The sequence below is a fragment of the Micromys minutus genome (genome assembly GCF_963924665.1).
Source record: "Micromys minutus genome assembly, chromosome: 1".
Lineage (NCBI taxonomy): Eukaryota > Metazoa > Chordata > Mammalia > Rodentia > Muridae > Micromys > Micromys minutus.
In genome coordinates, this window is record NC_137969.1 from 83,788,307 (window position 1) to 83,805,945 (window position 17,639).

General features: G+C 37.2%; 1 protein-coding gene across 3 annotated transcripts in view; it reads left to right on the plus strand.

Annotated features, from left to right (window-relative positions):
• Positions 1-17,639, plus strand: part of RASAL2 (RAS protein activator like 2) — a gene marked incomplete at its 5' end in the record, with an annotated part of 265,930 nt that overhangs the window by 211,735 nt on the left and 36,556 nt on the right. For all 3 annotated transcript variants that reach the window (XM_080920457.1, XM_080920458.1, XM_080920456.1), the window contains one exon: positions 3,362-3,471. In XM_080920457.1, the coding sequence (XP_080776583.1) occupies positions 3,362-3,471 (110 nt within the window). The remainder of the gene's footprint in view (positions 1-3,361; positions 3,472-17,639) is intronic.

Consider the following 17,639-nt stretch of genomic DNA (forward strand, 5'->3'; position numbering starts at 1 on the left):
TTTGTTTGTTTGTTTGTTTGTTTTGCTATCCTGGGCTTTATAACACCGTTTTGATGCAAGTCAGTAATACACTTGGAACATGCAGCCGCTCTTCCTCATTTCCTCTGCACTTGGGGAATTTTCTTCTTTAACCCCCTGGAATTTTTTTTCAATATTTATTCCTTAACTTTAATTTCTTTTGGTTTAAAATTTGGGCCTTGGGAGATGGCTCAGAGGTTAAGAGCTCTCATTGACTTTGCAGAAGACCAAGGTTTGGTTCACAGCACCCACACAGTGGCTCAAAACCATCTCTACCCCCAGTTCTATGCCTCCAGCTTAGTGGGATCCTACACCCTTTTCTCAGCTATGGTGACATTCATGTGGTACACAAAATACTCAAACAAATTAAAACAAAGCTTTAAAAATACATGTAAGCATCATCTTGATGTCTTTAGTTTGTTTGGGGTATTTCTGCTACTTGCCCTGTGCACCTTGCTGTAGTGTCTGATATTAATTTGAGAAAAATCCAGTTATTTCATTGGTTTCTTCTGTTTGGGGGGTATTTTGTTTGGTTTAGTGTTTTTTCTCTCAGTATTCCATTGTACATATGTTACTTCTAGTGAACCTCACGGTTCTTACCTATTCTGTTTTGGTTTGTCGGTCTTGGTTCTACTTGATCTTAATTTTAGAGGTTTCTGAAGAGGTATAGATAGATAGATAGATAGATAGATAGATAGATAGATAGATAGATAGATAGATAGATAGATAGATAGATAAGGTAGGTAGGTAGATAGATAGATAGGTAGAGAACTCTATATTAGATTACAAACTCCTTTATGGCTGAATTTGCATTTGTTTTTTATATTTCTTACAACTTTTATTTAAGAAATAAACTAAGTAAATTTTATAAATGAATATTACAGTAAAGTAGTGTGATAAAATAAATGCCAATAAAAGGTAAATTTTAAGGGCTAGAAAAACAGATATCTATTAGGATATTTTTCATCACCTGCATAACTACATTTTTCTTAGAAGTATGTTAGTATTTAGTGAAGTCCATTCAGCCCTAACAGTCCATCCAAAATTCTGTCATTAAGTCTTGTTTGTGGATACATTTCTGAGCACATGAGGAATGCTTCTCAACTTGTGGATCACTCCCCCAAAGGGTATCAGGTACCCTGCATATCTGATATTTACATGACAATTCATAACATTAACAAACAAAAAAGCAGTTGTAAAGTAGCAGTGAAATACTTGGGGTCACCATAATCTGAGCAACTGTATTACAGGATCGGAGCCTTAGGCAGGGTGAGAACCGCTGATGAGGGGACCATGCTGATAGGACGTACTAAATAAAGCACGCATCTTGAGAACTAATAGCAACTGTATTACAGTACTAGGACTGTACAGCAGATCAGGCAAATGACTGTTTAAAGAATTTTTAAAGGTACTTTTTTCTCTTTCCTCAAATCTGTAATTACTTATAGTAATAAGCTGGAATTTTAAATGTAGATAATTGCATCTCTATAGTATTTTTCTAGGTTTGCCACATTCTTTCGTTTTCTTTTTAAATTTTGTGTACTGTTATTTCTCGAATTGATCCCTGGACCTCATACTTTGTAAACTTCTGAGCTACACTCTAAGTCTTACCCATACTTACCTTTCCAAGTAGCAAGAATAACCAAGTATAACATATGCATTTTCCTTCAGTCATTAAATAACTTTTTTCATCTTTCTCTCCTGAGTGGCTAAAGACATAATGTTGGGGGAGGGGGGCAGAACAAGTATATAAGAGGAAAACACCAACTCACCTATAAAGGTAGAAACACCAAAATATCACCTCTGTCATGAGCAAACCCAGATGCCAATAACTATGGAATGGTAGATTTCAGGCCCTGAAAATAGTATCTGCTAAGATTGCTGTGACCAGAAAAGCTACTTTTTAAATAAATATTTCAAGAACTGCAAAACCTCCGTCAGTTCATAATCACCAAGCCATTGCTGCAGAGAAAAAAGAATGTTATACACAGAAGAGGTAGGAGTGGAATCTCAATCACAAGAACATGAAAACAATCTGATTAAAGGGATGATCAAAAAGAGTAAGCCACAGTTACTAACAGGGAAGAAATAAAGAGCAAACATGAACCCAGCCAACCAGAAATTAACAAACAGAACTACAGGACTTAGTGAATATCTCTCAGGAGTAACATTAAAGGTAAATCAGTCACCATTAAAGAGATACATACTGGGTTAAAACTAGATTCAACTGTTTTTGTCTCAAAAGAAAAAACAACCAAAACCAAAAAAAAAAAAAAAAAAAAAAACATGCTTTGCTTTACTGGTGAAAATTGAAAGATGGAAAACAACCTACCAAGTTAACAGCCGGCAAAAACAAGTATGTATAGCTCTTCTGTTATCAGATACAGTAGACCTCAAGCCAAGGTTAGTCAGAGATAAAGAGAGTCTGGGATTAATCTGAAAAGAAAGCAAAGGGGGACTATATGGAAGAAGAAAGAGAGCTGGTCGGTGTTAGCAAAAGGGTAATGATTGAGAACAAGATACGTAACATTATGCAAACAGTGCCAGAATGAAACTCATTGCTTTGTATGTCTTTAAATAGTGACCATCTTCATTCATTCTTGAATTTATGCAACTTTTTTGTTGTATGTTCATTATCTGCAAGATGATGAGTTCTCAGTAGTTTGGTGACAGGAGGTCACTGAAGAAGAAACTTTTTTCTTTAACTTTTCGGTACTTTAATCATTGCATAGATGATCTGTATTTCATGTAAAATAGTTGATATGCATATGAATGAATTCTATAAATAACACTATCCAAAGAGGTTTGACTGAATTGTAATAACACTGAGTATAAAGGTACAGTCCTTACTACTTAGCAAGCTCTCCCCAGCTCCTCCTGCAGTGTCCTCATTTCTATACTACACCAGATATCTTCCCCCTTCAGGCACATTGCACATGTTTGTTCTGTCTAACCATTTTTCTTAGTTTAGGAAATCATGAGGTGACATTTCTGTTGCTATTCAAATTGCTGATAATGTTTTCTTAGAAAACAATGCATTTGTCTGTTTTATTGCTGTTTTAAAAGTCTATTTGTAAACTTGTTTTTTTTTTCCTGCCACAACTATTAAAAAAAACTCAGATTGGTGCTATCAACAAGTTTAATTGTCTCAGTTTTTTACAGTAGAAAATACTCATTACATTACCAAGAAGTCTCAAACAACTAGCATTTATAAAATTAGAAAGAAAAGAAAGTTAGATCCTGTCACAGTCCTTCTTTCAGTCTGCACTCCTTTCTCACGGCCGCTGCAGGAGGCAGTGTCCCAAATAGTTCTCTCTCCCACCAGTCTGCCTTTTCATTCTAGGGATTCTTCAGCAAGCGCCTGAAAGGTTCCATCAAGAGGACCAAAAGCCAGTCAAAGCTTGACAGAAACACAAGCTTTCGACTTCCATCACTTCGCAATGCAGATGACAGGTAGGATATGACTTGTTTAAACAAGGACAGCCAATAATATAGTGGATTGTTTACTTATCTATTTTGAGATAGTATCTCAGTTGGCCTCAGCTCTAATTGGCCTGGAGTTCACTATTATAAACCAAGTTGGCCGTGGATTACAGAAATCCGACCGCCTCTGCTTCTCAAGTGCTAGGGTAAAGGTGGGCACCCCATGCCCAGCAAAGAGTGGATTTTGATAAAGTTCTTGAACCTTCTATACCTTTACATCAGTGACAGAATAATCCAATACAAAATTTACTTTTTTTCTTGCTTATATTGAGATAAGTTACAAAATGTTGGCTCAACAGTCAACCAGTGTAAAATGTACTTGGGGATATGTAAGTTTTTAAGAATCAAGATATACCACTCCTGTAAAGTCACATTGTACTGGTTATAAATAATTTTTTTTCCTCAATCAACTCTAAGGGATAACAGACATAACCAAGAAATGTTGAGTACTATATAGGATACAGATGATTTCCTTATTCAGTCTCCATAATAACTTTACATGACAACGGTGTTCTTCTGCTGATTTTATAAATGAAGAAGCAGATGTACAGAGATAATAATGGCCAAGATCATAAGGTTTGTAAATAGCAAAAATGATATTTGCCTGTGGGCATGTTTAGTGCAAAGAGAAACATCCTTGCTCTTTGCTACTATAGTGGTCTGTATATAAAATCATTCTTAGGCTTACAGTCACTTGGAGAAGATACACAGTGGGAAGAAAGTATGAATTTTAAAAGTTAGAACTGCTAACTTAGTAAGTTTTGCATGTTTAACTCACTAAAGATAGCATGATTGTGAACCCTTGCTTATATGCCCACACATCAGAATATCTCAGAGCATGCGCGCTTATAGAGTGGTGCTGCTGTGTCCGCACATGCTGTGTCCGCACATGCTGTGTCCGCACATGTCAGTGCTTACTGCGTGCTCACTGTGCACCAGCTCTTTCAGCTCCCAGCGCTGTCTCTACCCTCACTTTACAGTTGAGGACCTGGAGGTAGAGAGACTGAGAAGCTTGTCCAGACTTAAGCAAGTTGGTAGACCTAGATTTAAACTTGTCTGCCCTTCATATTTGATACTTGGAGATTTACAGGTCATCTTTTTTTCTCTATGTAATGACACTGTTTTCTGTTGCTTTCCTCACAAACAAATTAAAATTATAGATCTATCAGGCAGACAATTTTTGGTTTTATTTTAGTATTGCCTCCATTCTGAGTTTTATCAGATCTTCCTATATGTGGATCACATAGAAAATAGTGAAATTTAAAAGTCTGTCTTGATGTACCCACTGGGACTAGATAGTGTTTGATTGGTTGTGGCTTTCTGTAATGGTCTCTGTCTGTTGCAAAGAGTTTCCTTGATGAGGGTTGAGGACTGCGCATATTTGTGAATATTAGGACAAATAGTTAGAACATGATTAGGGATTACGGCGGTTTTGTAAAGTGGTTGAGTAGGTGTTTCTCTAAGACACATGTCTTCACTAGCTCTGGGTAGTTGACTAGGTTACCAGTGCCACTTGAGTGGGCCTTAAGTACAGTTACCGAGCTATTGGTTACTAGTAAGATGCATATCATTACTGGACCTTTAGAATTATCAAGATGGTTAAGAGCCAAAGACTCAGGGAGTTTTCTGTGAGACTGTCTTTATTAATATCAAATAGTCTCCCCAGTGAAGAGCACACCAGTTGGTTATCTAATCCCAAGTGGCCATTATTGAAAACATGCATACAAGATACATTATTCAGACCAAGCAGGCTATATTTATGGGTGTGTGTGTGTGTGTGTGTGTGTGTGTGTGTGTGTGTGTGTGTGTGTGCGCGCGCGCACGCGCACATGACAACAATTAATGAAAAATGAGGCTATGAATGTGAAAGAGAACAGGAGAATTATGTGAGAAAATTGGAAGTGAGGAAAGAGAAGGGGCAGATGATAGTCAAAAATAACAGTAATAATTTTTTTAAGGAGAAGAAAGAAAAATAGTCAGATCTAGAACTTTCCATGTAGCCATTTTCATAATACTAATTCTGTCAACCCACGAGTAGTTCTTTCAATCCTCTGTTCTTTTCTTCAGTTCCTTTCTCTGGTGTTTTAAAACTTACATCATCAATACCTGTCATTTCTTTAGTTAGGTTCATTCAAAATTTGTGGGATGATTTTGTTTTGTTTGAAGCAATTGTGAATAGAATTGTTTCTCTGAATTCTTTTTCAGTATTCAGTATATTTAGCATTAGTTTATAAGAAGGCTGCTGTGGCTTTCTATGTTAATTTGGGGTCCTTCCATTTTGCTAAAAGTGTTAGCAAACTTAGGTGTTCTCTGGTAATCTTTAGGGGCTCTTAATATTATGTATAGTAAGGATACTTTGACTTCATTTTCTGTCTGTGCCCCTTTTATGTCTGTCTCTTGTTATTGTTGTTGTTCCAACCAAGACTTCAGACACTGTTGAATAAGAGTAGAGAATAGAAACTCCTGTCCTCATTTTGCTTTTAGTAGACGTGCTTTCAAGATTTCCTTACTTAGTATAAGGCTATCATATATAGCTTTTATTATGTTGACATATATCCCATCTAGTCTAGTCTCTGGATTTTATTAAAAGCATCTAGATTTGTTAAGATGATTATAATTTCTATCAGAATCCATTTGTGTGAAATACTGTGTTCCTTCATTTGCATATGTTGAGCCATTCCTACAATTCTGTAACCATCCCAATCTTGGTAAATTATCTTTTTTATGTATGGAATTCACTTTGCAGGTATATAGTTTTTGCAGCTGTATTTATCAGGGAGATAGGTGTATTTATTTTGTTGCTGTGCCTTTACCAGGTTTCAACATTAGGGTAATAATTACTTTGTAGAAGTTCAGTACGTGTTCTTCCTTGTTTTCTGTTTTATAGAGGAGTTAGTTCTTCTGTAAAGATCTGGACAGCTTTTACCTGGGAGATGTTTTATTACTGCCTCAGTCCCATTGCTTGTTATAAATGTGTTTAATTTTTCTCATCTTGGTATAATTTGAGTATGTCATATGCATCTAAAAATTTATCTATTCATTTTACATTTTCTAGTTTCTCTGTATCTCATTTGTACTATGCCTACAGAGGCCAGAAGAGAGTCCTCTTGTGCTCTTCCTCCCCTTGGTACTGGAATTATAGATAGTTGTTAACTACCCATGAGTGCTGGAAATCAAACCCAGGTCCTCTGCAAGAGCAGTCATTGCTGTTGACTGCTGAGCCAGCTTCTCAGCCCTTTAATTTTATTAAACAGGATGTCTTTCTTTGGTTACTTTAGATAATTTATTGATCTTTTTCATCTTTTCAATGAACCAGCTCTTTCTTTCATTAAATATCTCTCCCTCTCTCTCTCTCTCTCTCTCCCTTCCTCCCTTCCTCCCTCCCACCCTCCCTCCCTCCCCCCTCTCTCTCTTCCTCTCTCCCCTCATGTGTGTGTGTGTGTGCCTGTGCGTGTGCGCATGTGTGTGCGAGCACCTATGCATGCACATCTCATTACCTTCTGCACAGATCTTATTTGTTTCTGTCTACTGAAGGAAATGAGGTTTAGCTTTTTCTTGTTTTTCCAAGCCCCTAAGATATACTGTTATTTATCTGAGAACACTCTTTTTTTTTTTATGTAAGTACTTTTAGCTGTAAACTTTTCACTTCGATCTGCTTTCACACAGGCTCTAGTATGATGTGTTTTAATTTTTGTTCAATTTTAGGAATATTTTTCTTCTTGATTTCTTCAATAACCATTAACAATTCAAGTTTATTATTTAATTGCTATGTATTTGTACATGTTTTGGAGTTTTTGTTGTTGGTTTCTAATTCTAATTCTATTATGAGAACATAGAATACAAAGTTATTTTAATATTTCTGTGTCTGATGCTATTCTATTTGAGTCTTATTGTATGTTCTGTTTTCAAAAGGTCCTATGGGCTGCTGAGAAGAGTATTGACCCTTCAGTTTTGGGATGGGATGTTTTACATCAGCATTTATTAGTCTCATTTGACTTATGATAAATAACTCAGTGTTTTTGTTTATTTTTGTCAGGATGTCCTTTCATTCTGTGAGGTGTGGTATTAAAATCACTCACTATTACTATATTACAGTTAATATGTGGGTTTATATCTTTTTATTTGTCTTATGGAATTGAGTGCACATTCTTGTTTGGCACTCTTGCTATGGGGGAAAAAAAAAAAAGAAGAACGAAAAACTGACCAAAACCAGTTTTCAGGAAGAAAGGGTTTGTTTCAGCTTTTACTTTATAGACCAGCTATGATGGAAGCCAGTGCAAGAACTCAACGCAGGAACCTGCCAGCAAGGACTGAAGCAGAAGCTGGGAAGGAGTGCTGCTTACTGGCTTGTCTTCATTGCTTACCTAGTCTGCTTTCTTATACTACCCAGGGCCCAGGAAAAAAAAGAGACTCAACTTTAAAGGTTATACATATACAAAAAAATCTTAAGAATTATACTAGAAGCACAAATATGAATGCCAATAGAAATAGCAAAACCTCAGTCATAGATTACTGTATGAGTGAATGATCAGATACAGTTGCTGTGCAAAAAGGATTTTGAAGTCTTATCACTTAAGCTATACACAAACTAACAGATACTTAAAGTAGTAATTACTTGAACAAAATGTATCCACCACCACCACCCCCCACATAAAAATTCAAGTTTGCCATTCTTGGGATCTTCAAGGAACTCTTTTGTTGCGTTAACCATTTAATAAAATTGAACCACCAACCCTTGCTAATGTCAGCTTTGTAGAGCCATTCGGCATTTACGGGGTATATTCATCTCAGTTAGCCGGACTTGGCAGACTCTCTAAATTCCCAATTTCAATCCCAGTCTGACACTGGCAACACTCTGGTCCCTGCGGCGGCTGCCCTCTTGGCTAGTCTTTGCTCACAGTGGTCTCTCTGCTGCAGACCCTGCTCACATCCCCAGAGCCCAACGGTTCTAAGGCTCCACACCAGGGTACTTACTGCTTCTGTCCCCAGTAGTGGCCACCCTTTTGGCTCTCTGCCGCTCTATGGTCCTAGTGGTGATCTCTCCACCTCTATGACTAATTCCATCATCTTGTGGCTCTCCACTGTGGATGCTGCTCCCATTCCCAGCAACCCGGTAAAATCAAGACTATAGAGGTCCCAGCAGAGTCTGGTTCCCCACGGCTCTGCCACAGACTCTGCTCACATTCTCTGCAACCCTCCCCTGCGTTCACTGTCACAGCTCACACCAGCCCAACCAAATCAAAGCTCCAGAAACTTGCAATATATCAGTCTGATTTATCTCATTAATTTATCTCAGTAAATCTACACTCCACAAAACGTCCACACAATACACTCAGATCCAATTGATAAGACATAATCTGCCCACCTAGATAGGACAAACTGTCCTATAATCATCTATCCCTTATAAGATATTCATAGCTACCTGTGGCTAATTAAAGCCACATGAAGATTGATCCTCCTTGCCCTCTTCCATCTTGCCTCCTCTTCTCTCTTGGTTTCTCTTTCCTTTCCAAAACTCTGTCCCCACCTACCTTTTTCACTGTCCAATCACAGGCCCTGTCTTATCTTGTGCCTGCCCTTCCTGAATATTTATAAACCACAACACTATGAACACAAGATAATTGCTTTAGCTTTGGGTATAACATTCATGTTTCATCATCATCATCATCATCATCATTAGAAAAGAGGGACCTTTTTAAGGGCATTGCCTACTACCAATTGAGTTACCACACTTTAAAAGAATTTCCATGAAATGGTCCAAAAACCCTTGGTTATTCATTACTAACTTGTTTTGCAAGGAAGACTGGAAATTTTCATGTTTGGGTATACTGTGCCTCCAATAATGCAAGGATCAATTCTTTTTTCTTTTTTTTTTTTTTTTTTTTTTTTTTTTGTCTTCAAAACAAGATTTATTTTTTTTAACATGAAAATACATGGAAAATACATTGGTCTCTTATCTGTTACAAATAAGACTCAAATTATTAATCATAACAAGAAGTGTTTCTTGAGATATTTCCATCTACACAAAAGACTAACAGCTTATTATTTTTTTTAAAGATTTTAAACATTTTTTGCTTAAAATTATACATTTTTGTCAGTACTGTTTTTTCAGACATTAAAATAAATTTTACATAAAACCATGTGACTATGTTTTTTAGTCAGTACTTGATTTTTTTCAAGGGCTTGACAGTATGCATTGAAAACGTACTAGTTGCAATAAGCGTAAAGTACATGCAAAACAAAACGCAACATGGAAATAGTCAAAGTCTTCTTGTTTTGTGAATATATGTATAGTTTTTGTTTTCTTTATTTCTTGGACTTCATACAGTCTGTGAGTTGTTTCTGGGGGAGTGCAAGCCTCTGGGGTTAGCATCCCACTATCAGTGACTGCATATTATGTCTGTTCTTTTGTGACTGGGTTATCTCACTCAGGATGATCTTCTCTAGATGCAGCCATTTTCTTAAGAATTTGGTTAAGTCATTGTTTCTGGTGGCTGAGTAGTATTCCATTGTGTATATGTACCACAATTTTTGAATCCATTCGTCTTCTGAAGGACATCTGGGTTCCTTCCAGCTTCTGGCTATTATAAATAGAGCCGCTATGAACATTGTGGTGCATATATCTTTGTTGTGTATTAAAGTGTCTCTGGGGTATATGCCCAGAAGTGGAATAGCTGGGTCTTCAGGTAGTACTATATCCAATTTTCTGAGGTGCAAGGATCAATTCTTAAATGTAGAGAAAAGGATAGATACTGAGAAATAGTCAGGTACCTATCATTTACCATTGAGGGTTAGTTTAGCACACATATTCCCAGAATTCTGAAAGAGTTTATTCTGCCCTACTTTAGGAGGCTAGTAAATGAACGTTCCCCAGAGAGATTTATAGTAGTGATGTTTGTGTTTCTCTGTTAAAACCCTAACTAGTTAGTACATGCCAGATAAAAACATATCCATACAAATACATGGACATAAATGTTTACAGCAGCATTATTTATAGTAAACGTGATTACCAAAGTGATTATAACCCAAATGACCATCAACCAATGAATTTACAAACATAATATGTCCACATAATATTAGTCATCCACAAGAGAGAATGGAATACTGATGTGTGCTACTGTGTGTCTGACTGATTAACCTTGAAATCATAATCACTGAAAGAAGCTTGTCGTGAACTGTAGGCATAGCCTAGGCTACAATACTCCTTTTATACATTTCATTTTCCCAATCTACATGGTGTTATCTTGAATACTAATTCTAAATATTATGTTTCTTTTTGTAGAATATGGAAGTGTCAAGAATAGGAAAATGCACAGAGATTAATAGTTGTTAAAGACTGAAGATGTGATATAGAAAAAGCCAGTGAAAGAATTAACTGCAGAGGGTTGGCTTCTGCTTTCAGTGGCTGAACAGATTTTAGACATAGGTTGTGGTAATGATTGCACAAATCTTACTGTACTAAAAACTGTGTAAACTTGAAATGAGTCGATTTTGTTGTATGTGAATTATATTTTAATAAAGATGTTTAAAGAAAAGAAAGACAGCTGGCCAGGAAGTACTCTGCAGTGGAGCTCATTAGTCTGTGAGCTCATTCCAGGAACAGTTTCCACTGAGCTTTTTAGTGCTTTATTCTAAAACATATAACCAAATGTCTTATAAATACCAAAGAAATACCCCAAAATGAAAGACAGAGACCAAAATAATCAGGTAGAGAGAGTAGTAATGTTCAGAGGGAAAAAAAAAAACTTAACACGTAAAATGGATATTTTCCAAAACAAGTAGATAGAACTTGAAAGATAATATGAAAGAAAATAAAGTCACTGTTGTAGGAAGTGTAACAGAAGTTACAAGAATCAGACTGGCAAAATGGCAGAAGCTGGTGAGGGCACTTTCTTTCCCACAGGATCTCGTTTCATCCCTAGAGCATCCATGATGGGAAGACAGAACACATTTCTACAAGTGGTCTTCTGACTTCCACACCTGCCTTACACAGCAGTATATAATATAGAGAATGAAAGAGTCCATGAACAATATTATAGAAAAGGAACAAAGACTTTAGGGAGGCAATTATCAAAGGAATAACAGAAGAAAATGTCCTCAGACAAGAAAACAAATGTCCAGACTGGAGAGACCACTCAGTTTCTAGTACTCTAAATGGTAAAGACCCCTGAACAGAAGCATATCAGTTTATAACATCACAAAATATCAGATCACCAAGGTTTGGAAGGGGTGTTTGTTTCCTATTCTTAAAATGCTTCTAGAAAGAAAACAGTAGGTTGCATGTAAAGAATTGGGCTTAGAGAACATGGTAGTGAAATGAGATCTCATTCTCATTGGTAAAATTACTAAACCTAAAACAATTTCTTTATAAACACTACTTTTTATCTGGTACCTCACTTTGGCATAGTACCTCTCAGTATCACAAATGAAATTTCAATTGTAATATCTTACTGCATGTGTATACTTTTATTATAATCATTAGGATCACATGCAAAATTCAGACATGACCCAGTCTTCCCTCTCAGCATGATCTCTTCACAACACCATGAAGTCTTTTATTTACAATACTTCCCATGGTGTTTTGTATTGTTATTCTGCTTTTGATTGTGTTCTCTCTTCTCAAATAACATTCCCTGTTCCTATACTCTATCCTGAGTCTGGCTCATGTGCTAAAATACCATGGCTTGTCTAAGTCTTTAGTCTATCTAACCATTGAACACCCGTGTAGATGACTTATTATAGAACAAACTGTATTGTATTGGATATATGCCTATATTTCTGCTTGCTGTACTTGCATGCTGATAATCATGGTTCATAGGTATTGCAGCTGGCTAGGATTATTTAATTTTCTTATCTCCCTTGGCAACTTGCATAGTATGTTGTAGAACCATAAAAGCTAGACCACAGGAAAGAGGCTTTCAGGTCAGATCTAGTTTGACTCATCTAAGTCATATATCCTAAGTGTGTGGTGTCTTCAGCAGTAGAGGCCACCCTCAACCCCTGACAGGCAACGTCACAGAAACCTCAACAGGACACAATTCAGAGTTCAATGGATTGTGGGAAGCCTGGCTCCAGCAGACAGATCTATACTAACTACAGCTGCTGCATCAGTGGCTCAAGGAACATAGTGGAAGAGGAGGGCCAGAGTCCCAGGAGGAAACAACAGCAATGTCAATGCACATGTTAATGTGGAAGAGGGAAATTTTCACTCCTAGACTAAGAATTACAGGCAACTATTGACTACTAGAAGAAAAATTAGTCTCTCTCAAGGATGGGTCTCCTTATTGGTTGCCTAGTGCAGAGTGATCAGTCTTGAAACCATACACAGTGTGTGTATGTTTGTGTGTGTGTGTGTTTGTGTGTGTGTATGTATGTATGTATGTATGTGTTTGTGTGTGTGTATATTTGTCTGTGTTTGTGTATACATATATAGTCAAAGAAAAAGAGGATAGCAATTTGAGAGTGAGGAAGCCAGAAAGAGTTCTGGGGAAAGTAACTGGGAGTGGCTAAAGAGAGAAAAAGAAGGGAGAGAGTGGCATACTTCTATTTCAATTAAAAATATTTTTAAAAGAATTTAGTATTTTCTTCCTTCATTTGGTCTATCAGTTGAGTTTGATTCTACATGTAATTTGGTTTATTTATTATATGTCTTTACTTAATTCAGTATTATCTGTGTTTATATTTATTTGATTGGTACTAGTAGATTTTAATTTGCAATTTAAGGACCAAGAGGAATGTATTATAAAATGGTACAGTTTCTACTAGATAATTTTCTACCTTTCAAAATGTATTTTGATTTTTCTAGTCTTTTTCTATGTCCCCTTTATTGAATGTGCACATAAATACATATTGAAGGTCCTTCATTTTACTTTTTTGTGGGCTGGAGAGCCATGGGGTTTTATTTCAAATGATGATCAGACTACAGACACCCTGCTTCATCCCTAGCGTCTAGGCTCATCAGACCATCCTGTCTGTAAACTTGAGAGCAGTGAGGAGGAAAGTCTGCATCATGCCCTGTGCTTCCACAAGGAGCTTGTGGTGACACAAAGATGAGTAGCATAAGCGGTGAGGACTGGCCTCACCTCAGCAAGCAGGCCATGCAGATGGAGCATCGACTCTCAGACAGCGGGTTCTCAGGGCACCATAGAGTGGTGCTCTCTAAAGCCGGAGGGGGAAAGCCAAGTCTCAGTCAAAGAGAGTTAGATTGTCTTCAACAGATAGAATCTCTTGGAAATATTCACAACATCAGTAGAATCCAGGGAACAGGAAAATTTTTTTTCTTATTGTAAATTCTCAGTTTTAAAAAATGTCAAAAATGTTGAGATACCCAGGTTTGCTAATTACTCTTTGGGACATTTTCAGAGTGAATGCCTTAAAATGCATTCTGGTTAAAACAGGAGTGTGTCCTGTAGTACTCAGCTACTGGCTCAGCATCTCTTCAATAATTCAGTGACACAGTTCAGAATCATAACTGCCAGCCAAGCAGAAACTCACCTGCACTGAGTCCAGGATTTTGTGTGGCAATAAGCATTTTTAATTAAAAGTTTCCCAATTCCTAAATTTGGAATGGAATCTGTAAACATGTGGCAGATTGAGCTAGCCAACCAAGCATTATTGGAGCTGTCGGGAAATGTGACTTTAAAAAAATGGGATGGGTAAGCTGAGAAAATCCAGCTGTGTTTATTTCAAATCACACTAATCAGGGTTCTTTTACTCCTTTCCTTCTGCACCAGTGAGTCCACTGCTTTGTGTGTGCTGGGTCCCATCCCCCAGCCATTCACTCTCTAAGACCGATTTTAAGTTGTGATGAAGGTTGAAATAATGTAACTTCATTTACTGTGGTACCAGAAAACCTCTCTTGCCTGGTAGTTTATATTCTCAATAAGTCAGCAAATAACCTTCATCAACAGTGGATTTTTAACCCATGCTAACCCTCCTCACAGTCCATAAATTGACTAAATGTAGATTGTGGTGTTTGTTAATTCAATATAAAATCAAGCTCTAGGAAGCTATTTCCCAGTTAGACTAAGGAACCATCACATTGGAACCCTGGATTATTCCTCTGTGATGCTTATACCAATGGTACAGGGCAAAGGAGAATGGTCAGGAAATAACCTGGCCAGCAGTTAGGGAATGCACATTATCTCCTTTTGAGGCCAAATCAGGTTTCTTGATAAAGGCCCTTGTCAGGCTCACCTTGGAAAAGTTGCTTTAAACTCATTATTCTCCCAATAAATCCCCATTCTGTTCCATTAGAGGAGTGAACTGGTGGCACCAGGCTCTAAAACTCAATAATTAGAAGATCTGTGGAAAATCAATTCATGTGGAGATACAGGAAGAGGTAAACATGGTTAGAGGTGACCTGGGGTTTCTAATGCCATATTGAAATAATGCCTCCTTCCCAACTTGCCCTGAGACATCCCCAGGCTGTTTGATCTTCTGTTTACTGTAATCGCGCTTCTGTGGGAATTACTTCTCAGAGACAGTCTTCTCAATAGAGGAAGAGCCTGCTTATTTATTCAGTAATAAGGCTGGACATATTAGACTTTGGCTATCGATTCATGTATGTGTTTATTCACATTTTGAACTATAGAAGATTCTGAACTAAATATTAAATATTGAAATTTAGTAAGCAGCATTTTGAAGTATAATTACAGATGGCTTGATTAGAATGAGTTTTTATAGCAGCTATTAGAAGTTGAACTATACTGGAAGAACATTGAAAAATATCATATTTAATTTATTCTAAAGTTAGAAAATAACTCTAAACCAGATAAATCATGCAAAAAGAGCCTTTTACTAGGGTGGGCTCTGCAAAGGGAATACCTGGTGTGAGAGATTGTACTTGTGAACAGAGATATAGTGAATCTCCAGTGGGAGGGTAGCTAGCAATCACACGAAACAACTAAAGCATCCTAAATCTGTCCGTAAGTGGTTTTTAATACAAGATCATGCTTCACCTCCAGAGCTGCCTTTGTTACCAGCCTTTGACTGAGAATTTAATGGGAATGGGCCCTCATTTCTTCTTCCTGCTATTTTAAAACAGTCACCTTCACCATGTTTGCAGAGCATGCTCCCTGTGCTCCCTGAGCCCTGCCAGCTGCAGCTTCTCCCTGCTGCCTTCCAGCTCTAATCTCCTTAAAGGTGTAGCACCATGGCAACAGGCCCAGCCTGGAGCCCTGGAACCTTGTTTGTGTTACCTGAGGGGCTAGATGCAGCCTGCAGGAATAGAGAGACATCACCTGCTCTGCAGGCCTTGGATAGAGAGGACTTGTTTGGTTGTTTGTGTTTCTGTCCTGCATCTGTTGAAGACTTGAGTAAAACCTGAAAGGTTTTTTTTTTTTTTTTTTTTTTTTTTTTTTGCGGCATCAGTAACTGAAGGAAGGCATCAGGGAAATCATACTCAGTTGGTTCCTGTCTTCTAAACAGAATTTTCTGAGATGTAGTCCAGGAAGTGACTCGCTACATACCGGACATGTGGCACCGCTATGGTTTGGGGCTGCACTGCCAAGTGGCTGTACAGTTGCTTCATGTAGGTAGACATCTATTTTGTTTTAAATAAAATTAAGCAATATTTTAATTTTTGGAGATTATAAAGAAAAATGAAAGGAATGTTGTTATGACACCTTATACTTTAAATATATCTTGGCCTGAGCTACAGTGGTTTTTCTCCAGCAGTTTCTGAGAAGGATAGCTAGAATTGTTTTCTGTTTAATGAAGATTGTGGTGTTGTGTTTCTTCGTTCTGGCTTCTGACTGAGTGTGTTGAGAAAGGCTGCGTTATGATAAGTTGACTAAGGTGTAAAAAAGCATTTAGTTATTTATACTTGTATTGTATTTGCCCCACATCCCCTCAAACATGTTTTCTTACCCAGAACAAAGGGGAATGATACAACTGTTGCTTTGTCATATTTTTTATACATTCTATTTGGTAGCTTTTGTCCCTTTCTCTACATACTTTGCTTTGCTAATGGGAAATACTATGTTGCCTTTTTTGCTTAAAAAAAAATTGCTGTCAGAACACAGTATTTTTTGGCGTAAACTTTAGATGGTGATTATTATTTGTTGTTTTGTTTTTGTTGTAACAACAAGCTAAATTATGCTTATTGCTTAAGATGTTTCTTCTTTCCCGAGTTGATCTAAGTAGCTCTAAGTAGCCTGGATTCAGAAGATAGTGACCTTAGTGTGAGTTTCCACTGTCTGTTTAATCATTTAGACTCCCTGGCAGTAAGTCCTAAAGCTCCCTCCAGTATTACCCTTGTTCCTAGTAAATAAAGCTGCTGAAAATATTATAGCAAAACAAACATCTTTTACACAGACATTTCTTTATAGAACTATTACTAAGACCCTCTGCTTAAAGCATATAGTTGTTTCAGATAATAAGTATACTTACTGACTTAAACTGAATGGCCATACATTTCTGAATTCATGAAATTTGTTTTCCATCATGTTTGGTTCCACTAATTTTTACAATTTACAGTAGGAAGGCAGTGAAGTACTAGCTCCTCTAGTGACAAGAATAGGGTACCTAACTGCCTACAGTCAGCCAGGATGCCTGTCTATGGACAGTGGCAGCTGTCCTCTGCCGACTTTGGCTTAAAAAAAAAAAAAAACTATATGAGAGTTCCTTAAGGCATTCTATTCTTTATTCATATATATACTGTAAAGCATGTATAGAAGTCAAAGTTTACCAGAAGAGAACTCCATATTAAGATGGAAATCAGGCTGTTTGAAAGACATTCTTGTGCTGAAAAGTTTTTTTCTTGCTGTCACTGTGACTACTTCTGCATGCTTCTTTTCTTGCTGGATGTGGGGGCTGGGGTGGGATCTACCATCACACAAAGAAGCAATCTGAGGATTCAGCCATTGTTGGTGATCCAAGCAGATAATGTGTCTCAGCAAGAATGTCTTTTGACAGTACTTCTGCATAGAAAGTGATAAAGTAATTCTGAATAGTCCGTATTCATTTTCCAATACAGAAGTGAGAATGAAAATAACATCTGTACAGGAATGTAGGGGTCCTTTGAGGCTTGTAAAATTATTATGTTTTATGCTTTGTTGAAAAGATGTGTTCATGAATGTGGTTGCTGATACTCTTAATATCATAGGATATTTATATGTTCCTCCTTTATTTTCTGC